At 41.8% G+C, this 22412-nt stretch overlaps 1 protein-coding gene across 13 annotated transcripts in view; it reads left to right on the plus strand.

Annotated features, from left to right (window-relative positions):
• The window catches only part of cacna1g (calcium channel, voltage-dependent, T type, alpha 1G subunit), a 165655-nt gene that overhangs the window by 94116 nt on the left and 49127 nt on the right, over positions 1 to 22412 (plus strand). For 10 of the 13 annotated variants that reach the window (XR_009665915.1, XM_061028047.1, XM_061028049.1 and 7 more), the window contains 8 exons: positions 1197 to 1290; positions 2424 to 2605; positions 3071 to 3418; positions 3785 to 3964; positions 4287 to 4387; positions 9373 to 9496; positions 13954 to 14022; positions 16947 to 17131. Coding sequence is in view for 12 of the 13 variants with exons in the window: in XM_061028047.1 (XP_060884030.1) it covers positions 1197 to 1290; positions 2424 to 2605; positions 3071 to 3418; positions 3785 to 3964; positions 4287 to 4387; positions 9373 to 9496; positions 13954 to 14022; positions 16947 to 17131 (1283 nt within the window). In the remaining variant the exon portion in view is untranslated. The remainder of the gene's footprint in view (positions 1 to 1196; positions 1291 to 2423; positions 2606 to 3070; positions 3419 to 3784; positions 3965 to 4286; positions 4388 to 9372; positions 9497 to 13953; positions 14023 to 16946; positions 17132 to 22412) is intronic. The other 3 variants (XM_061028038.1, XM_061028043.1, XM_061028048.1) reach the window with 1 other exon arrangement.

Raw genomic sequence — 22412 nt, forward strand, 5'->3', positions numbered from 1 at the left:
TATTGTGAGTTTTTAAAAGTATCCCTGGGCTCTTCATGTTCCCTGCCGGGAGCCTACATTTCTAAAGAGAAATGAGTTGCAGAAATGTGATGAGCACGGCAAAAACATGAAGTCTCTAAGCAGCCTCTTGGTTGCTTGTTCATTAGCATCTGTTCTCTTTAACTTATTTTCCCACACTTCACAGTTTCGGGGAAATCAGTCGAGTACACAAAATAAGTGGCTTTAATTACAAAAAAAACAAATCGATGTCTCAAACGCAGTCGTACCTTTCCTGCAGTAAACAAACTCAGTATTCACAACATCCACACTTGATTAGTCTTACTCTTAAACTCTTGGGAAGTATCAAGACATTAATTTGTTAATTTTAAAATGGAGGCCCTTGGTGAGTCTGCTGGCTCTGGCATAGTGCTACAAATACACGCAGGGAACTCTGAGATATACTGCAGTAGTTTGGGAAGTGGGGGCAGTGTAAAGCAGCAGCAAGGAGAGAGCAATTGTTAGCCTTAGAAAAACTCTTTGAAACACACTAATGTGGAGATGAGATGTTCTGTAAGTGAACGTGAGGCAGTGAGAAGAACTTACTTTGACATCAAAACAAGGCATACCTATTTCTGCTCTTCTGACAAAAGCCAATTTCTGTTGCTGGTTTGCAGAGTGCCTTACACTACAATTATGTACACCTGGTGTGAGTTGTGTGTTTAAGTGTGAAAATTGTATCTAGCAACCACACTGAAGCTCCTTAGGGTCTGGACGAGTTAAAAACAAAATGCCTTGTAGCTTTATTGACTGCGGACCAGGCTCTCTGAAATTATAATGTTGCCATTTCCTTGCTGAGTTTCAGTGTGGTTTCTCTAAGAATCTTCTCACCCTCCTGGCATGACAGCAGTATCTACAATTAATCTTTCTCACCCTCTCTCTCTGCACCCTGTGAGATTTGAACTCAGGGTTTAGGGAGACCGCAACCTCACCCGCCCCGCTTACAGGAGTGTGGTTGCCTCTAGGGAGTGATCCAAGGGTCCAATCTGAACGACGATTGATGCATCATTGTGACTAAGCTACAGCAAAGCAGGGATCTGTGTTTAGAGGCAACTTCAACCCAGCTGCTTTCTATTAACTCTACCAAGAAAGAGAGATTTTTTTTAATTTTTCTCACAGGGGTATTCGGCTAACACTTTTATGTGCTTTTGTGTGTCAAGGGGGATGCTTCTAAATCAGGTTCTGAGATTGATTCCTGTGCACGAAGTATGGAGGATGTTAACGGCAGCAAGAAGGATTTATCAGCGTCTGCAGGTGAGGCACACACATAAACTGTACCTGTGGATTCAGAACACAATCACTACCCACTCCGTGAATCAAGTGGAATGTGGGGGAATCAATTCAACTCGGTTGTGATTTATCAAAGCCCCCGTTGAGCACACTTGCAAAACTTGAACCATCTGTGTTTGCATTTGTAGCTGTTTGCATTTTGCTTCACTAATCTCTGTCAAACCCCCCCCCCCCCCCCCCCCCCCCCCCCGCCCCCCCGCAGATTACTTACCCTCTTGTGTTTCTTACAAAATGTATGTTAAAGATTGTGATACAGCAGCTGGTTAAGCCAGGGGCTTCTAAAACTTTGCCCTATTCAAACATCTGCCCCACCTTTTTTCCGTGTCAGTGGTCTCCTGTTCTCAGTTTTTTTCTCTCAGTTGGTTTCAGACCTCACTCAGTAGGCACGTGTCTGCCTGTCTCCCTGCGCAGCATCAAACCAGAACAGCAGCCTCATCCATAATTCCTCATACGCCGGTTTCCCATCCCCTCTAATTACTGTTCGCGCAGACTGAAAAGCCCAGTGGAAACACTACTGTATGGAGAACAAGTCCCAGACGTACTGTATCACCCTCCCCCCCCCCCCCCCCCCCTTCAGCTCCTTCTGACGCTCTGCATCAAACTGCTTACATAGCTGGAAGAGTCTAATATACATCTTCTAGGCCTCGGATAAAAGTCGGAAGACGGAGGAATTAGCGTTATTAAAGTTGCATTTCCCTCTGCATGTCATGTATTTGTGTTGCTGCCAAACATAATATCCTCTCCCACGCATCCCATAAGATTAATGCCCTGCTGAAATATTCATGTTGCTCAGTACCAGTACGAGGCATCCATTTTAAGTACGCTGTGCTGCATTACTGAGGGTGCACCCATATGCCACCTCATACTGTTCTCTGTTCCCCCAGTTGTTTTTATACGGTTTTTTTTTACTTTTATTCGCCTTTAAAGTTTGTTTTTTTTATCATCAAGTGTTCTAAGTTTGGTCCCTTCTGTTTCACACTTCTGTCATTTGGGATGAAATCATTTTATTCATGTCTTCTATTCTTCACCTCAAACCCCACACAATCCCTATTCTTACCCATCCCCACGCTCCAATTGACCCCTCTCTCCTGTGCTAGTAGTGCCAGTAAACGGTCATGTGGACCTGAAGACCAGCCTGACTCCACCTTTAATTACCCACACGGCTGCCACACCAATGCCCATACCCAAGTTGCCTGTCGGCGGTGAACCCGCCGTGGGCTTCGATTCCCGCCGAGGGAGCAACATCTCCGTAGACCCAGCGAGCTATGAAAGATCTCCGGTTTGTACATGTAAAATCATTTCAGCTCACACCAAATGCATGCAATCCGATCGTGACAACCCATTTCCAGGATGCCAGCAAGCCAAAATGAATACGTATGTGAGAGAATGCGTGCCCTTAAGAGTCTCTCTGAAATCTATGTCCATGTTTTGCTGGTGTGTTGCAGTCATAGTGATTGATGATGATTAATGTTGCATGCTGGTCCAACACATTTACTGCTGCTACCGCCACTAATTATATGACAAGCTTATAATTAGCCTCAAGATTGAAGAACATAAGCCCAGATCTCTGCATCTGCTGCTGTCTGATTCTCAGTATGAATCTTTAATTGAAATCAGCTCCCAACAAAACGAGACACTTTAGCAACACATTTGACATGCAGTCCCTTTGGTAATTCTCCTTCCTCCTGCTTCCTACATCCCACTCTGACTTCCCCTTGCCCACCTGGTCGTCCACCTGCTCCAGACCAGTGCCCGAAGCGCCTCCCCCTATGCCCTATGGAGTTCTGGCAGCGGCAGGACCAGTCGCCGGTCCAGCTGGAACAGCCTGAGTCGTGCCCCTTCACTCAAACGACAGAAGCGGCAGTCGGGGGAGCGGCGATCCCTCCTCTCTGGGGAGGGTGGCTCCAGCTCGGAGGAAGGGGAAGGTGGAGGAGAAGAAGGAGGAGGAGGAGGTGGGTTGATGGATGAAGATGATGCCTCTCTGACCAGGACGGACTCCCTGTCCCAGTCACAGAGAGGACCCCGACATCGGAGGATGGAGTCAGTGGAGACTCGGAGCTCCATGGAATTGCCTCCTGATGCTCTGCTGCAGGTACATGCTGTAAATCTATCAAACAATGGGGGAGCAATAATAATGACACCCCAAGCTTCACAAATTGTAACGCCTGCTCACTTGACATGTCACATGCTCAGATGTAGCATTCTCATTCACTGGTTTAATCCCAGTCACAGCTCTAAGCAGAAGATGTCAGAGAAAACTGACACGTCTTTCCCTTTTTTTGTTCAACAACAAAGAATACAAAAAAACGATGACTTTGGATCATGCATGCATATTAGATATAATAAAAATGTTTGCTTGTAAGCTTCATGAATCTTCTGGAGAACACAAGTTGAGTAGGATCATTTACACATGCCTTTATACATCTCCTCTGCCCTTAATGTCCTTTTCCTCGTTTAGGTGCCATACCTGTACCGCTCAGCCAGCATGCACAGCTCCAGACCCCCCTCACTGGGCCACTTGCTGCCCCCGGAGCATCGCGACTGCAATGGGAAGGGCTCTCCATCAGTCCTGGGCCCCACTCATGTCTCTCTGGAGGACAACACTGAGGAAGAGAATGCAGAGGAGGAGGCCAACGTGGTCAGTCCGTCTGCATGTTTGCTTGTTCCTATGCCTCTGTTCAAACAAAAAATACAATAATATTCCCAGTTTAAAGACATATTTAAGTTAGGAGCAATTTAAGCAGCTAGAATCTTAGCAATGCATATTCTTCTTAAATTAGCATGCCCCTTGTATCTGTTTGCCTTTTTTTGGTAATCCCTGATTTATTCATACAGCATGTGCAAGAGAAAAACTAATCAAAAACTTGTATATGTTTAGAATACTTTTGGGCCAAATTATGCAACAAGCAATAGTGAATACATAAATAATCAATGAAGTGTGCACTCCCTACCCTCCCCAGGGTCGTGTTGCCAGAATGTTTCACTGGCTGGAGAAGAAACAGCCGGAGTGGTGTCGACAGAGGGACACCTGGTCCCTCTACCTCTTCCCTCCAGAGTTGAGGTAATATATGAACTCTACTCATCTCCATATCTCCACCTCTCTGCCCTGCTCTTAGTCCCGCAGGTTCTCTCCCCTTAATACTGGCTTTAACATATTCATGGAAGTTCTGAGTCCACCACAGCTGTCTGAAGGTTTGTAACCTCCTCCTGTGGAAGTTGAGAGAAATTATAAGTTATATGTGTAGAAAGATTCATTTTAAAAAAATTAAACATTTTTTTTGGTGTTATCAGTGTACAGGAAATAGCTGAGCCCTCCTCTTGACAAGAAGATCATTTTTAACATTGCATTTGACTGACATCCCATAATGCTGAATGCAATGGCAGTGGGTTTTTTTTTTTTGCCGCAGTGTGAGCACAGCATTTTTTTTCTGTCCTCCTATATCCCTCCCACATTCTGTTTTCAGAAGTCTCTTTTATCTGCACATTTCTGCCATGTCAGGGGTGAGTAAGTAGGAGCAAAGGGAGGGAAGGGAGTTTCTCCTACTGAGAGAGCGCCGTGTTATCTTAGCCACGTGCTGAATACATTGCCTCCCACCCTTCCTCGCCCCCATTTCCTTCACTCCTCCTCCTCTTCTGGGGCTTTGATCCGTGCATCGCTGCTGTCTGTTAGGGGATGTGGCTATGAAGGCATCACCAGGCAACATACTGGCCCCCAGCCTGCCACCACAGCCTTGCAACTCGCTAATTAAACATCAAACAAGGAGCCCCCTGCCACACATCCAAAGGGAATGTTAGCCATCACCGGTGTCATAATGTTGTTGCAAATGAGCAGATGTTTCCAATGCAGTGGCTCTCAGACACAGCATAAAACAATTCACATAGTTGAAGGAGATTTCAGTGCCAAATAAATGATACATTAGGGTCGCAAAACTTCAGTCAGCCCAATGTTCAAAATGTACCTCGGTTTTTTTGGTCATGGTTTTCGGTTCGGTTCTGACGGCCCAGGCTGTGTGAGTGTTCATGTGCTGTACTGTACATATAGGAAGACGTTGGAGGGCTTACTCACAGAAACAGGGTGTAGAGCGTATTTTTTTGTGTACGGTTACTTTGCTTCAAACGCTGCCTCGTCTATTCTCTGGTCGCTCTCAGACCGTCCGATATATTGTTAAACAAACATGATAAAATATGAGGGACGAACAGTGTGATGAAGCTGCCACTTATAAAGCAGGTTATTTAGACAAATAGAATTCATGTTCTTGTAAGAAGACGTGCTAACTCACCACTCATCAAAGTAGAAGCCAAGTTAGCCAACCAGGTAAGTCTACACTGTGCACGTGAACATTGCATTGGAAGCACACATGACAAAGGGGGTGGGGGGTGGGGGGTTCATTTGTGTTTGTGAAGCATATTGTGTTAGATGCTTTGGTCTGTATAACATGATAAGAGAGAGAAAAGGTCCACCCAAGAGACTTGAGAAGAAGGTACTGTTTCTACAAAAAGGATTACAATTAGGTTCATGATAATGGTTCACATTTTTAAAGTCTTAAAAGGAATTGAAATGTCCACTTAACGTGTTTTAAATTATTGTCAGGGGTCCAACATAACTATCGGTATAAATAATGGCTCAATTGAGTTGCATTTTAGACCTACAGTAAAATCTTGAAACTGAGCCATTTCATCAACCGGATTGTTCTCCTTTCTGATGGCTGTATTATACAACCTGGAAAAAGGTTAATAGGATAAGCTCCCTGTAGTCCATTATTGTCAGAGTATCAAGAAACCGGAATCAGGATCTTGGCTCAAACTGGGCCTCTAGCTGGCTTTCCGTCACAGCAGGCTGGAAGGTTCAGTTGCGGTTGAGAGCGACACTGAGGACACAGGCTCTGTGTGGCGCCCACTTTGGCCTTGAACCCATGTGGACGCCTGCCTGTGCTCACAATCACATCAAGAGACAGGAGCGTGGTGGGAGGCGGGAGTCCAGTGGCTTTTCCAATGTACCCGCGTTCACCTCAACCTGCCTTTGTGTTTGCTGTTGTACTGCTGCTGCTGCTGCAGATTACGGCAGGGGAAGTTTTGAATGAGAGGAGTAGTGGGACTGACTTTAAATGCATACTGTGATACGTCCCTCAGCTGTATAAATGGCCCTTATGTTTAACAGCAGTCTGTGAACATAAGGTCCTGGTATGTGCAGAGCTATCTTAAGGTGTCCATATGGTTGATATAGTTCATGTTTAGTTCACATGGAACTACACTGTAACTCCTTAGAGATATGGGTCATATGAAACACACATAATTAGATACAGATAAGAATAGAACAAAAAGACAGCAGGGACGGGGATTCAGTAGTACAGTAATGTGTGCGGTTAATGATCTGCAGCATGTTTACGTTTCAGCTTTTTATGTTCCTACTTTCCAGTGGCAAACTGTTCAACATATGAGAGCCTTCAGCTGAAACAGCATTCAATGTTTTGGCATCTGTCAACTCTCTCCTGATAAAAGCAGAAATGCAAGAAACAAGAAGTGATGCAGCCTCTATCGTTTTCTTGGAAAGCGCAGAAGAAGAACTTGGTGATTAGGGGAAGCGGCGAATATCTTCTAGAGATTTCTAAAGAATTAAAGAAAATGTGGAAAATAAATTGTTTGCTGCTGCAGATTACTGCAGGTATGTTAAAAATGGGAAAGTAATGAGTCAAACTGTACAGATTCATAGCTTCAAAGGCAGGGTAGGTTATTTTCTCCAGATACACTTTTGTAAGATTTTTGTTGAAATTGTCTTTAGGTCCTGATAGGAATTAATAACTCATGAGCTCTGAAAAAGGAACAAAGAAAATCTGTCATTTGTAGCAGTTGTAAAACATGTAAAAACTTCGACCAATGTCTGCCACGAGGTACCAATCTGATGAACCAATCACGCCTCCCTGTCTCCCTGCTCATTCTCTACCTCTAGCGTGCACTAGCCCACACTCAAAGTTCATCACTGATGACGGCGTTTATACTGTGAGTTTTTCATTGTTAGTAGTAAAATCGTTTTTTTTGTTTTTTTTAAACATGCATTATGATAAAGTTGAGTGTTTATTTACCGCTGAATGAGACATGAGACGACGTAGTTTCTACACAATGCAAGCGATGAGCTGAGGTCCACTTCTGTACCAATGGCGCTCGTGCATGTAATCGAGGCGCGTGGCTTTTGAGAGAGAACGAGAGCGGAGGGGGTTGGTGTGTCGACGGAGCACTGAGAGAATGCTACTTTCAAAATCATGCTTTTTTTCTGAAAATTGCCAACCCCGCCTTTAACTCATGGAACCGTTAAAAATATTTTCTGGAAACATTTTAACAATATAATGCAAACCGTAGAAATGATTTTGGTCAATCTTAACAACTCACGTTTCTGTAAATATCATCAGAGGAAAAAGCTTCCTACACTTGTCAAAGTCTTTGCATATCAACACCAGTTCATTAAGATGTCAGAGACTGTTTCAAATCCCAGGTCCGACTGGAAGGGTTTTTTTTGCTTTATGTTAGAACATGCTGTAACAGGTTTTGCCTGAGGTTTTGATTTGTGTGTGTGTGTGTGTGTGTGTGTGTGTGTGTGTGTGTGTGTGTGTGTGTGTGTGTGTGTGTGTGTTTGAACCTAACTTTAATGTTCTCAGCCAGACCCTTCAAAGAGGAGTGGAGAAGTTGGCACCAGAGACGTGTGTTTGCCATGTGTCCTCTCTCCCTCTCTCTCTCCCTCTTCCCTGAGGACGAAGAGAGGACACTTGAACATTTAGCATAAGGTTACTGACATGCAATTATCAAAGAAGATTTAAATCAACCAGTCTTTAAACTGCATGCATAATAATCATCACCACATTTGATGACACACACATGCACCCAGACTCGGCAATACTCGGAAATGCTTGCTGCTTTGCCAAACAAAGCTGTGGATCCAGATCTGAGCCTTTCAATATTGTCCCCTGCTGTACACTAAGACTGATATAAGCAATGTGAGCAGATTTGATGCACAGTTTGATCCTTTCTGGAGACACATAACAAGTGTTCCCTCTTTCTTCATCTCTTCTGTCACCAGCTAAAGGACTGCGAATCCTCTCGTGTTGTGTAATAAAAGTCAGACATAATTAATGACTCCTAATTCTACAAGGGTTCATTAGAGATTTACTGTGAGTGTGACAAGACCTCTCACTGTTAATTGAACGTGATCCCTCATTACATGTTAAGTGTTTTAGCAAATGTCCTTGTAAAGGACGTAACATTTCTTTTCCAAGTCGTTCCAAAGCTAGCAACCTGGATGTGCCTTTGTGATTGCTACATTTGAACTCATACACATTTATGTCATATATAGGGCTTTCACACTTGCAGAAAACTCCTGAAAAACTCCTGATGTTTCCAGGAGGAGCCAAATCTTTCATTCTGGGACTTCACCCAGAGTTTCTCCTGCTAGTCCCCTAGTAATTTGTGAACATTATGTGAACAGCCAGGTCAGGAGAATCTCCGGAGCAGTCCTCCTGAAATGATCTAGATATTTTCAGCAGTGCATATGTGAAAACTGCTTTATAAGACAGAATATATGGCAACATTTTAAAATAGGACACAATGTAGATTACACTACCGCTCGTTTTATTGGAAGATTCAATGTGACCAACTACTATAAGGACTCTGCTTCCATTACATACACCTGAATGCATCAGCGATAATAAAATGTATATAATGAATGGGGATCATCTTTTTGCACGTTGTACTTGAACATCAATTAAGTAATGAAAATTTTATGTATTAACAAAAGGCGCAAAGACCCCTAGTGATGGCATGACTCAGCAATAAAATGTGTCAAGGAAGTCAAGGAATCCTCATTATTTACCCTGTTCAAAATGACCATTTGGTCTCTATAGCTCATTTTTATGCGTAAAAGCTGTACAGGGGTCAATTGTTTTATCACCCATCCGTTTGGATTTTTCTTAAAGCTTAATTAGGCACAGAAGGCGTGGCTGGTTTGACGGACAGGCGGGCACCTTGTTCGATGTTTAATATATGTTTCTATCTCGGCAGGTTTCGGATCGTGTGCAATAAGATCATCAACCACAAGATGTTCGACCACATTGTGCTGATCATCATCTTCCTAAACTGCATCACGATCGCCATGGAGCGGCCTCACATCGAGTCCGGCAGTGCTGTGAGTATAAAACTTTAGTTTTGGAATTGGGAAAAAAAAAAAAAAACGTATTAGTCACACTGTGTGACCATTTACTCAATAGAGTCTTCACAGCCTTCAATGACAAAGAAAGAAATGTAGTGACAAGGAAGCCAGGCTAATTGACAGTCAAACAGCGTACAGTCATGTGTAGAAAGTGTTTGCAATAAATACAAATAAATCACAAAGAATCCTGCCTGGCAGCTCATTAAAGTGCAAACAGGTATGGATTTTTTTTTAAAAAGGAAGAAAGTACCTGTCACCAGATCCAAACTTGTTTACTGTTCATCTCCCACACCCTCAAATGAGGCACAATCACTACAGTAGCTCAATGAGGAAATAGTGGAACATAAAGCAGTGAATACGTTCTGGTTGATTGTTACCAAGCATTTGTGGCAGTGTGCCATACTCAACACCATCACCTCCTTAGGAAATGCACCGTCCCTTCAAATACAGAGGGCTGGCTGAATACCTTGCATACACACACACACACACACACACACACACACACACACACACACACACACACACACACACACACACACACACATCTCAGTCCTTGTCCTTCCAGCAATAGCAGCAGAGCGCAGCCAAGTCGCTCCATGCAAAAAAACACAATAATTATCACTGTTTGATTTTTTTTTTTTTCCTCACTGAGTGAGGTGTTCAGTGGATGGGCCTAATTGCGGTTCGGCCTCGCTGGAACACTCCGTTCTGCTTGTTTTGCGGCTGAAACACGGAGGAGACAGCGTTGTTGTAATTGATTCAATTATCTGTGGGCTGGCGTACGTGGCTAATGTCCAGGAAAGGAGATGTTCAACAATTGGAGGCTGCCCCACAGGCTGCCCGGCTTAATCAGCGGCAGAGCAGAACACATACAGATAGATGGGATGATTTCTTGCCTCTCACCTCTGCACACACACACACACACACACACACACACACACACACACACACACAAATATAACTAAAACAAATGCACACCTTCACTACTGTAGCCACACCAACATCAGAGAGATCTTTTACATCCTGAATATTTTCGTCAACCTCCTGCTGTGGCTGCCCAATCCATTCTTCACCCTGAGGCCATTACTGCACTGAGATGGGAAAGTATGACACAGCAAACCAGCCCACAATAAGAAATGATCTGTCATTACATTTCTGGGCTGTGATGCTTAGTGCTGCAGATCTCCTTTGCCCGGGTGGTCATTGCACAATGTGTGTGTTTGTCTGTGTGGGTTGTTTTGAATTAATGGAGAGGCCTGTGAATCGATTTCCACTCGTTGATTCTGTTTTGGCTGTGTATAGCAACCAAACATGTATAATTTATCACTCTGCTGCAACTCTTTTGAAGTGCCTGCTTAACCTCACCCATGGCCCCAGCTTGACGAAAGGAATATGTTATATTCCCTAAAAAGAAATGTACTTGTTGCAACAGAGATAAAATGTGTTTGTCAGTAACATTTTGTCGTGGAATGTGAGCTTAATAATTCGTTTATCCTTATGGCAGTGATGTCACACTCTTTGTATTCGGTTTGTAGTCCCTTGCTTGTTTTGATTCGGTGCTGGAGGGTTGCCTGGATACTGCCTTCCTGTTGCTCAATAGATATGATTTAGGTTGATTATACCACCTATTATGGATTATTATTCCTAATTGATCTTGGGGACAATACATCATTGTCTGGGGCTTAAAATTGAATTGTATCAGCATCAACAATATAAAACAGAATCCATCTAAGTTATCCGCTTCCACATCATTGGCTCCAGACCACATGAACAAAGAGATGGTGATACACAGTGGACTGTGATTAAAGCTTTCCAGGAACTGTGGGTTGACCCTTATTTTCTCCTCTGCTCGATAACACAGGAGGTTTGTGGCTGCATATGAAACAATGCCACAGTGAACTGAACGATGTCCACAACAATCTCCAGTCAGTCTATCTTCTAACCACTTGTTGTGTGTGATGAAAATTGACAATGACAGTATTTTACCGAAGCCCTAAGAAGGCATGCATCAGTACATTTTACTCAACTCCGTTTTCCAGGATAATGAGTACATTTTAGTTCTTTTTTTCAAGTTCTCAGCTTATTTATTTTGATATCCCAAGATTACAACACTGGTTTTCTTACTATAATTGGTTAATTTCAGCAATTTTCATGATAAATTAACTTGCTGTCATGGAAAAAGCAGTGTTGTTATCCTGAGATTAAATTATGTGAATAAGTAGAGATCGTAAACGGTAAATAGACTTGTATAGCTCTTTTTTTTTCAAGTATTTTGACCACTCAAAGAGCTTTTGCCACAGGTCACACATACCCATTCACACCCATTCACACGCTGATGGTAGAGACTGCTATGTAAAGTGGCCATCAGCATGAGCTTATCCCACACATCGTAACAAAACAATCACATTATCACAGGAAAACAGAGTAAAACATAATGTGTGGATGTGTGTCCAGTTATACTTCCAGACTTCCATAGAATTGGAATCAGGACGTTTTTAACCCACAAATATACAGTATGTAGAGATCACACATTTTCACATGGATGAAATAGAGCTTAAGGCAGTTTGAATTCATACTGAAAGTGGACAATGTCTAGTGGTTCATTTTAGATTTGTATTTATGGGCTCCTTAGTTTATTTGATTTGATTTGTTGTTGCGACTCAGCCATATCAGGAATTACATCACCACCATTTGGGATGTATTTCGCATTTTATTCTTTCCGTTCTTCTCCTGAGCAAATTCTTATTAAACCTACTTTATTGTTCCACATATTTAAATGTGTCCTTTTCTCCTTTTCTAAACACATTGAAAAGTGTAATTACGTCCTTCATTCAGTGTCTTATTTAGATCGACTGGTGTGCTTTTTGCATGCAATTGAGCGAGAAAGAGCTATTTTCATGTGTTGTTTTGGTGAACAATTGATTATTTTATGAACAGGTTAAGATAAAGGTAAATGTACTTTTCTATTCTTCTTTTTACACCGCATGTCACATGTCGACCAATCACATCACATTCAGGCACTGTTGGCAGGGGATGTAAACTGTCCATCAATATTAACTAGGGCTGTCGAAAAAAAACATTTTTCAAGAATGTTTTTTTGGAGGAAAAATGCACAACTTTGGAGGACTATAATTGTTTACTAATTGCATTGACAGTATAAAGACCTGTATTGTTTCAGCTTCTTATATATTTTGGCTAGTAGCAAGTTACAGCATTGTTTTGTAACCTGCAATAGCTAAAGATGACACCTTGTATGCTGGAGCTGCTTGTGATTAAACACCTTAAGGACAACTGTTGACCCAATAAATTATTTAAGGCCATTCTGAATAAGATTTAGGGCACCAATATCCACACTTCTCTTCTCTATTACTCCCCTATCTTCTACTTCTTCTCTCCCTCTCTCGTCCCCTACCACATGCCTGTTAGTACATTGTGAATGAAATTATAAAACGGTTCACAGGAGCAGGAATTAGCTGCTGTCAAGCCTGGAATTCATAAACCCTCTCAAAGACAGCATTCCCGGTGAATGTCATGCCTGACATTCCCAGAGACTTCGCAGAAGAGCTGCAGACTGCCGTCACTCTGTGTGTGTGTTTGTTCCTCTGAGCATGGACCATGTTAGTTGGAGGCCGTGGGAAAGGCATCCACTTCCACCCACTCACATGCACTCAGCAAACATACACACACACACACACACACACACACACACACACATTTATACATATAGTGAGTTGTGTCTCCTCTGACAGAGGGGAAGTAGGGTACATAAGCAGTCTGTGAAGGGATCTTATTCCTGCTGGTTTGCCTGTTTTCTTTTCTCAGCCCTCAGTAAAGATATCATCCCACCTACTTCTGCGTGCACACATTTTACTGAGCCATGCTTTTAAGTTATGTGTGCAAAGATATCTAATAGCTTATTTCTGCTAGTGTTCTGTTGCGTGCAGGCTAGCATACAAAATGAAGTGCAAGCTTGTTGAACTGACTGTTTATTTCTGAAAAAATAAATGAGTGAGATGCTAAATTCTTGTTTAATTTGGAAAAGTAAATTGTCAGCCTTAAAATCTTTAATTCACAACAAATTATATTTAGTGTTCCACAGGTGGTATAATGCCACGTGTTCCCTGAGTAATTCTTTCCCCCCCCCACCCCCCACTGTTAAACGGAAACAGTTCAGGCTCAGATGCTTTGTTTGACTATTTCCTGTAGTGCTAATAAATAATAAACTTTGTAATTGCCTGCTAGCCATCATTAGCGGGTGCAACAGGAAAATAGCTGCCTCATACATTATTCAGCTGTACACTAGATCAATTTAGAGGACAGACAAAGAAATGAAACTCTGTAGAAAACCATGCTTCAAATGTGTATTTTGAATCACTTTGAATTATCCATTAGTATGTGCACTAAACCAGGTCTATCCTCCTTCTCTCCTACAGGAGCGGATCTTCCTCACATTGTCCAACTACATTTTCACCGCAATCTTTGTGGCCGAGATGACTATTAAGGTAAGACGCTGTGAATCCAATAACACCGTTTTAAAAATATTTCTGTGAGAGGGACAGACTGGTGAAAATGTTATTGACCTTTCAAGTCATGCAGTCTATCTGTTATTGCTGTCTTCGGAAACAGATGACTCATCTTTGTACACGTACAATGAAGACGTTTTGCAACACAGTTTCTGCAGAGGCTATACAGTGTGCTTGAAGACTCAATGTTGTGTTATCATACAAATACAGAATAAACCGAGTAAAGACAAAAGTAAGTCAGAGGATTGGGAAGCAGAGATTGAGACTCAAACAGAGAGTGAACACACACCACATGGAACACACACTCACAGGGCTGTTTCATTAGAGCCTGGAAGATTGTCTCGACCGTATTCAAATGGACCAGCTTTCAATGAAGGTGTACCCAGGCATGAACAGGAGCACGCAGAGGCAGAGGGGAGAAAAGTTCATGGGTGTCACTCATTGAAAGCCTTTGTCTCTATTTTTGGTCCAAGTGTGATGCGTGGGCTCAGGAGCGAAGGACCTGCACACGCAGAGACACACTCCTTCAGTACATTTACGAAAAGCACCTTTTTTTTATCATTTCATTTAGTATTTATCACTTTAACTGAAGTGCAAATAAAACAAGTGATGCTTGGTTATTACAAAACATGGGAAACGTGAGAATTCATGACAATTAAGACAGAACCTCATTACCATTTCAATACTGCAAAGACAGAAGGCACTGCAGATCAAGTCCGGCCATCAAAACTGATATATACTGTATATATATATTATTCTATCATAATCCATATTAATGTCACTGACGTTTACCTCTATATTTCCATCTTTTAATTTCCATGTACATCTTGTCCTTGTAATGTCTATACTAGTTGGAGTTTGTGGCCACTACTGATTAAGTTTTGTTTAATCTGACAACCTCAATCATTGTCCTTGACCCTGCATTAACTATCATTCTGTATAGTTTAATTAATATATTCATCAGATTTGTAGTCATTAAGAGTTATACTGTATAATTCTTACATGCCTGAACCAGAAGTGCAAAACATTTAATGATAATATAAGCGGTGTATTTTTTGCATTTGATACTGTGAATACATTTAGCTAATAAGACATATTTAGACTGAATTTGTAGTACTTTAAGAAAGAGTAATAATATAAAATAGTAGCTTGAAGGGAGAACTACACCGTTAAGTTTACGTTGTAAGCTTCTGATTGATCCAGTCTGTTTTATCTCGAGCTTTTATAAATGTGTTTAAGATAAAAAAATTATCTAGGAAAGTGGTTCTCAACTGGTGGGTCAGGACGGGTCAGGTGGGTCTTTGTTCTGTCATGCTTTGTACCATCTGAGGTCCAAACTGTCCTTTTTTTCATTTAAAAAATCTCATTATCAATATTAGTAATTTTAGTCGCAATTTCTCATGAATGATTAGGTGGTGTGTCCTGAGGTGGCTGTGGCTCAGCTGGTAGAGTTGGTCGTTTCACAGTCCTGCTGCTTCGTCAGAGTATGATGTGTGTCTGAATTGGATTAATTTCTTCTGATGGACACTTTACATGGCACCACTGCCACCAGTGTGTGAATGGGTAGGTGTGACCTGCGGTGTAAAAGCACTTTGTGTAGCGAGAAGACTAGAAAAACACTACGCAAGCTCAAGTCCATTTACCTTTGAGACCAGTTGAGAACCACTGATCTAAGAGCAATAGGAGCCTTTCCAATAGTTTCCGTGATTCTCAAATGTAAAAATTAAGGAAGTTGCTGAATGATGTTAGCTGTGTTCCAAGGGTAGCTGAATCAAATTATCGCCCAATGTCTCTCCGGATTTTCAGTATCCATTGTCTGTGTAGTTTTTATTAATCAGGAAGTTTTGAAATGAAAGCAGTAACTCAGATTTGAAACATTTACACAACTTAAAACCTGTAACATAACATGATGACATTAATGCATGCCGTCACAGCATCGTGGGAATATGGTCTTTTACGCAGCAAGTTGAATTCACAGCTCCACTTTTACATTTTGATTAAATTGCCTAGAGTACTGCAAAGTTTCACAATATGTATCTTATCATGATAAGTATCATCCCTACTATTAAGCAGCTCTTGCTCAGCCCTACAACAACTGCAGCCTTGCATGCAGGAATTTAACACACACTGTAGGTTACGAATATGTGCAGCCAAAAGTATGACAAGTGCCGCACTCTGCTCTGCGCTCTGTAGATTTCTTTGCTTGTTTGTTCTCTGCCAATCACACGCCTCGGTGTTATTACCTCAAAATTATAGGCCTGACAATAAAATGTAATTTATTCCTGTTTAATTCAAAGGCAAGAGAGTGAGACGAGTCTCGAGGAGGCTGTCTGGCTGTTTTTCATAAAGTTTGATCAGCCCCTTTGATCGTTCCCCTGCCACATTATTCATATACAGTTTCACCCCTTATGTGTTGATTAGCATCCACTAATGTACATAATCTATCCATCTCGCTCTCTATTGCTCTTTCATCTCTGCAGTTAAAGTTGAGGTTTGTATATTCATGGAGTGTGGCCTGATAGAAAAAAGTTTGAGCTACTTTCTATTATTTTTAGAATTGCAAATTGTTTTCTGGGCAGAATTCAATGGGAGGCTGTAGTATTCGATATGAGGTTTGGGAGCGCTTGCAGCATTTGAATTCCAAGCTTCAAGTAAACAATGGCTCTGAAAAGTCAATAGGCTGTGCACAAAGGATGTTAAGCATCAATTCCTAATGAATAACAAACAGATCTACAAATGCACAAACAAAAACAATACATAATATCTGATTCATTCCTCTTGCTTCTAAATATTTATTTTAGGTGAATTGAAACAAAGTTGGTCCAGTTTGCCCTTTGTGCTTTCAGATTCATTATCATACACTCACTAGTATTCTTTCTCCTTTGTGTCTTCTATGTGTCTAGATTGTAGCTTTGGGCTGGTGTTTCGGGGACAAGTCCTACCTGAGGAGCAGCTGGAACATTCTGGATGGGATGTTGGTGATGATTTCCGTTATTGACATCCTGGTGTCTCTCATCTCCAACTCTGGTACCAAGATCCTGGGCATGCTCAGAGTGCTGAGGCTCCTAAGGACCCTGAGGCCACTACGGTAAGTGCCTGTTACAAGGATCCTGAAATGCTGTTAATGGAAAACCAAGCACACTGAGATATCAGACACCTTCCCCTTTAAACTGTGAGGAGGAATCATCAACCACGTCGTACACCTTCCATCCGCAATCTATTACAAATAGATGACTTGACATACTTTGTGGGCATGATTTAAAGGAAATGACCCAATTAGCAACTAAGTAGAAATATTAATATTTAAATTGTCGTCATTTTCTAGACCATTGCTAAACTTTTTGAAACCAAAGTAAGCTTTTTTCAGCCCTGACATGCTCCATGTTTATCTTTTGAGAAGTTTGTGTGTGTGTGTGTTTGCGAGTGTTTGTAGGAATTTATTTTATTGTTGATTCATGCGTGTTATTCTCAGTGTGTATAAAATTGCTCAATTATGTTTATTTATGAAGAATTAAGGCAGAAAGAAGCAATTTGGAGAGTGTATTTGTATTTGCATCCCCAATTAGTGTGTTTGTGTGTTGAGAGAGAGAGAGAGAGAAAGAGATAAAGAAAGGAGCAAGTGTTGTGTGTGCACTGCTTCAGTTCCTTTAGGTTTAGCCTCAGATTGGGTTTGCCGATATGTATCACGATTCAGAGGCTAAGATACGATACATACAGTATTGTGATGTACATTGATTTTGGATAATGACCATGTTCTACACAGAGTTCACTACAACAGCTGTTCTTTATTGTTGAGAATAACAGCAGACAAACACTGATGTTATTGTGAACTGCACCATTAGGTCCATTGTCTTTCAAAAGTCTCATCACAGCTTTTCAGTCATATTGATTCTGTAACACCTGCATCGATACATGTATTTGCCAGGAGCACTTGACGGTATATTGCCATACCGACTTCATGAGCACAGCAGTAACGCTTGGTGTCAAACCAATGACTACTTTTGTCTCTGAGTGCATACTGTTGTTTTTGTGTAATCTGTATGTTCTGAACAGGATTTCTTTATGCATTTGCAGTATGGTATGAACATTAATCATACTGTCAAACAGCAGATGAACCCTGAGTCAAAGGTTTCAAAGGTTGTGCTCTTATATTCTTTGTGACACTTTGACCTATGCCATTGGAACTTAACTGAAGAAAAATCAATAGCGATTGCAAGTGACTGTTACAGTCTTGGATAGTGGGGATAGTGTAGAATGTTTTTCATTATAACAATGAGAAACTTTATTTACATTGCACTTTATTTAACAATTTACAAAGTGTTTACAAACAGCTTTAAAACATTTTGAAATTATAAAAAGATTTTTAGAAAGTAACGTATTTTAAAGGACTGTTCTATTTGTTTGCACCATCCAAAATGTCTGCAGCTGTTGAAGCTGACAGCTTATCCAGCTGCGATCAGCTGCCTCAATCATTTCTCATAACCCTCACTTCACACTAGAGGGAAGGATGTGTCTCTTGTATGTTTCCTTGTGCCTCTCGCACGGTGGGAGAGACTAACACTCAGGAAAAAGAAGCAAGTGAGGGGGAAATGTTCATGCCAGGTGTCAAGTGTATAGGTCGAGGTACTACTGAAGCTCTAGAGTGTGTCTGCTGCACCTGCCATATTCACTACACCGAGCTCATTCCCTGCTGTTGCAGTGCAAGTGCCGGAGCATTGGCATTCCCATAAGCCGCCTATAGGGCTTTCACACTTGCAGAAAAATCTTGATATCTGCCTGAGGATCTGTATGTGTGAACGCAAACAGCCACATTTTTCGCTCAGACTTCCTCTGGAGTTTCCGCTTAGTATTTTTACCGCAGTGAGTCCGAGTGAGCAGCAGGATATTCTCCGGAGATTTCACCTCTAGCCAATGGGAGAGGGGAGTGACAAATATATATTGTGACTGCTGCACGGTGCATAGACTGCATGCAGCCGCTTCAATCTCCACACACGTAATTAAACGACGGCATTACGCTCTCTGTTTGTCAGTCTGTTGTTCTCCGCTCTTTTGTTGATGATGTCATTCCGATGGACTACATGTAGCGTTAATATAAAGGCAGATATTCTAATTATAGCGTCGTGTGGTTGACTTGTCCACCACTTCCGCGTCTTTTTTTTTTTACCTCACCTCTTACCTCAGGAGACCCCCCCGTCCCCCCTCCGGTCTGACAGGGATAGTCTCCAGCTGTGAGGAGCATATGTGAACAACGAGGTCAGGAGAATCTCCTGAAATTATCTAGACGTTCATCAGGAGTGCATATGTGAAAACGACTGTAGTTATAACATCTCGTGAACACAGAGTATGGCTGTTTTCATATAGCGATTACGCATCATTGCCTGTTTTTGTTCTTTCATATTGATCCCACAATGGCCTAATACTGGTGTCCCAGTCTGTGAGTTCACATTGCATTATGGCGTTGCGGAAGCACGACGTGTAGAGAAACAGCAGGAGCTGTATACAGTACACAGTACACACACACACACACTCAGACATCCACAAACTCTCAGCGCTGTTCTGTCCTGCTGGCTCTGCCACTCCCATCTGTAACGGCTCTGTTATTACCTCAGTGGTGATACAGAGGTGGAATCCCCCGGTCCCCCCATTATGCTTTTGTGACATTCATATTGAATCTAGACATCACAGGAGTGTAAATATTGCACCTCGTGTGGGCATTACAGGACTACTTTTAGCTTGAACCCACTATGAGGCAACAATTTAATTCGAGCCCTGAGTTCAATTCATTATTTTTCTTCTTTTTTTTTAAGTTTTCTTTTTTCTTTAAGGAAGAATTTCCTCTAACTTTATCGATTATTTAAACTAACATGACTTAGAACATGAAGTGAAGTAAATCCCTCCTCACTGCACTTCCATCAAACAAGTCATGTTGGGTAGTAAAGACTATGTATGATGCTTTTGGAGAGGGGTCTTTTAAACTACTAAAGAAACACCACTAGGTACTTCAAGTTCGTCCAAAAACTCTGCACAACTTCAGTGCCTTTTAAAAAATAAAAAGGTATTCTGATGGTTTGCAAAATGAAGTGTATTTGACAAAGAGCACTTTGCTGTCATGCAGCTGTTCTCTTATAACATGTTGTGCAACATCTACAGCCTGAGCACTTGAAAAGAGTATCTGAGTCTAGATGCTGGCGAATCATTCAGCTGTTTGCTCACTTCTTATTGCCCAGAGAGAGAGGCGTGTCTGAAACTGAATTAGCGTTGAGAAGGAACGATTTTAAGTCAGATTAGAGTATATGTAGCAATGGCAGCAGAAAATCTGACAAATTTCAAGTTTTGTGAAAGAATTAGCTCGAGCAAAGGGCAATTTCTCTGTGTAGGGAGGTCTTTACTTTGTGAGAAATGCAAAATGGCAGATTGACAAATGGGATTAGGAAGACTTTATGATGAGCGTGAGTGAGGGAGAAAATGGAGAGGATGGAAAAATAAAAGGAAAAAAAGAGCGATGGGCTGCTCTGTAGATTGGCTCTCTCCTTTCCTGAGGGTGCAGATGAGTTGCAGGAAAGTAATAGTGTAAAATATTTTTTAAAGGCTGTAGCTATTAACGTGCTGCTGTTTAGATTCTCACATACTATTAGACGAGAGCTCAGGAGATCCTAGGAAAAACTGTGGTTAGTAACTTACATGGCACATGAAGATTTACAGATAGTGACGTGCAGGGATATGATGTGAATGCCCAGAGAGAGAGGGGGGGGGGAGAGGGGGGGAGAGATAGGAGCTCAAGGTGCCCCTGGCAGTCTAAGCCTATAGCTGCATCACTAGGAGCTGGTCCATACCTGCAACAGCCCTAACTATAAGATTTATCAAAAAGGAAAGTCTATTCTTAAAGGTACAGAGTGTGTCTGCCTCCTGGACCCTGACTGATAGGAGAGGCAGCAGCGATTCTAGAGTCCCCCTTCTGGTCTGGGACCCCAAGCAGTTGTCTGCCTTGCCTGTTGACAAGGGGCTCTACCTCCCATAGTACATTTAGAGACTGTAGGTGCCACGATCAGACCTGCATTCTGGGAGCGTAATGTTCTCGAAGGGTAACAATGCACTATTAGCTCTTTAAGGTAAGATGGTGCCTGACCATTAAGAGCTTTAAGATTTGAAATCCTTTTTTCATTCTATTCTTTGATATGTTCCCCCTTCTATCTTGTGTTTGACGCTGGAGTTGTGTAACCACACTCCTGCGTTCTTCTTCTTTTGTCGTTTATTGACAGCTGGCAAACAGCAAACTTATTTTTTTTCAAATAAATTATTGAATATTAGAATTATTCTGAAAATCATGACCAAGTTAAATAATGATCTTTCAGAATCAATTAAGAATGACTGTACTTCTATACAAGTTCCCCCATAAGTCATTTAAGTTTCAGTCATTGGTTTATTAGTTTCATCTAATCTTGGAGGAAAAAGAAGTTGTTAGGAGACCAATGCAACAAACAAAGTTACAGAAACGCCGTATATCTCTTTTCGACAAGTCTGTATGGTGTGTTGTTAAAAAAAAAGCTGATTTTCAAATAAAAAAACGTTATGAAAGCAATACTTTCTCGTCCAACATACCATACGGCTGGCACAGCTTTGTAACCCAGAAAGCATCTGTGTTAGTTTCAATATCAGCTTGTTATTATTATATCAGCTTGTCTCAGTTTTCCCCTCTGGCAGCGCAGCACACACAAGGTTCACACAGGGAGCACCATCATCATGTTCTTACGCTTCTCGCTGCGTGTCTGTCTGAATGTTATTGCAGCAGGCAGGTGACTTTGTAGTCCGACTGTGTTTGTAGGCAAGTGTCTGTTTGTGTTCGCTCTCATTAGAGATATAAACGATGGGATTAGAACGCACAAGAGGCGGCGGTCAACAGGGGGTGCACGAGTACGAGTGTGTTTGTCTGTGTGTGGGACACAGTGATGCATCAGCTTTGTTTAACTGGACACACACACACACACACACACACACACACACACACACACACACACACAGACCCCTGCGGTCATTTATCAAGCCCACTACCTGACCTGAGGTTTGGCCTTAGGGATGGCCCAGAGGTTTGAACCCTGTTTCACCATGTGACACTTTTATGTCACTCAATACCACCTACACTTCATCAACAACCTAAAAAACCTGCCTCAACCACAGTGTGTCGATTAATTGTTCCTGCCACACTCCCTGACTTCACTGGAGGTAGACTGACTTACACAGCTTTGTGGTGTTTGTGAGGTCATGCTGGCCAACTGCTTTGTTTACTAATAAATCCCCCATGCGGTTGTCCCTGTCAGCTCTGCCTTTGAGCTCATCCGTCACTTGATGATGATGTAATTATCCCCAGGCTT

The sequence above is a fragment of the Labrus mixtus genome, chromosome 21 (genome assembly GCF_963584025.1).
Source record: "Labrus mixtus chromosome 21, fLabMix1.1, whole genome shotgun sequence".
Taxonomy (NCBI): domain Eukaryota; kingdom Metazoa; phylum Chordata; class Actinopteri; order Labriformes; family Labridae; genus Labrus; species Labrus mixtus.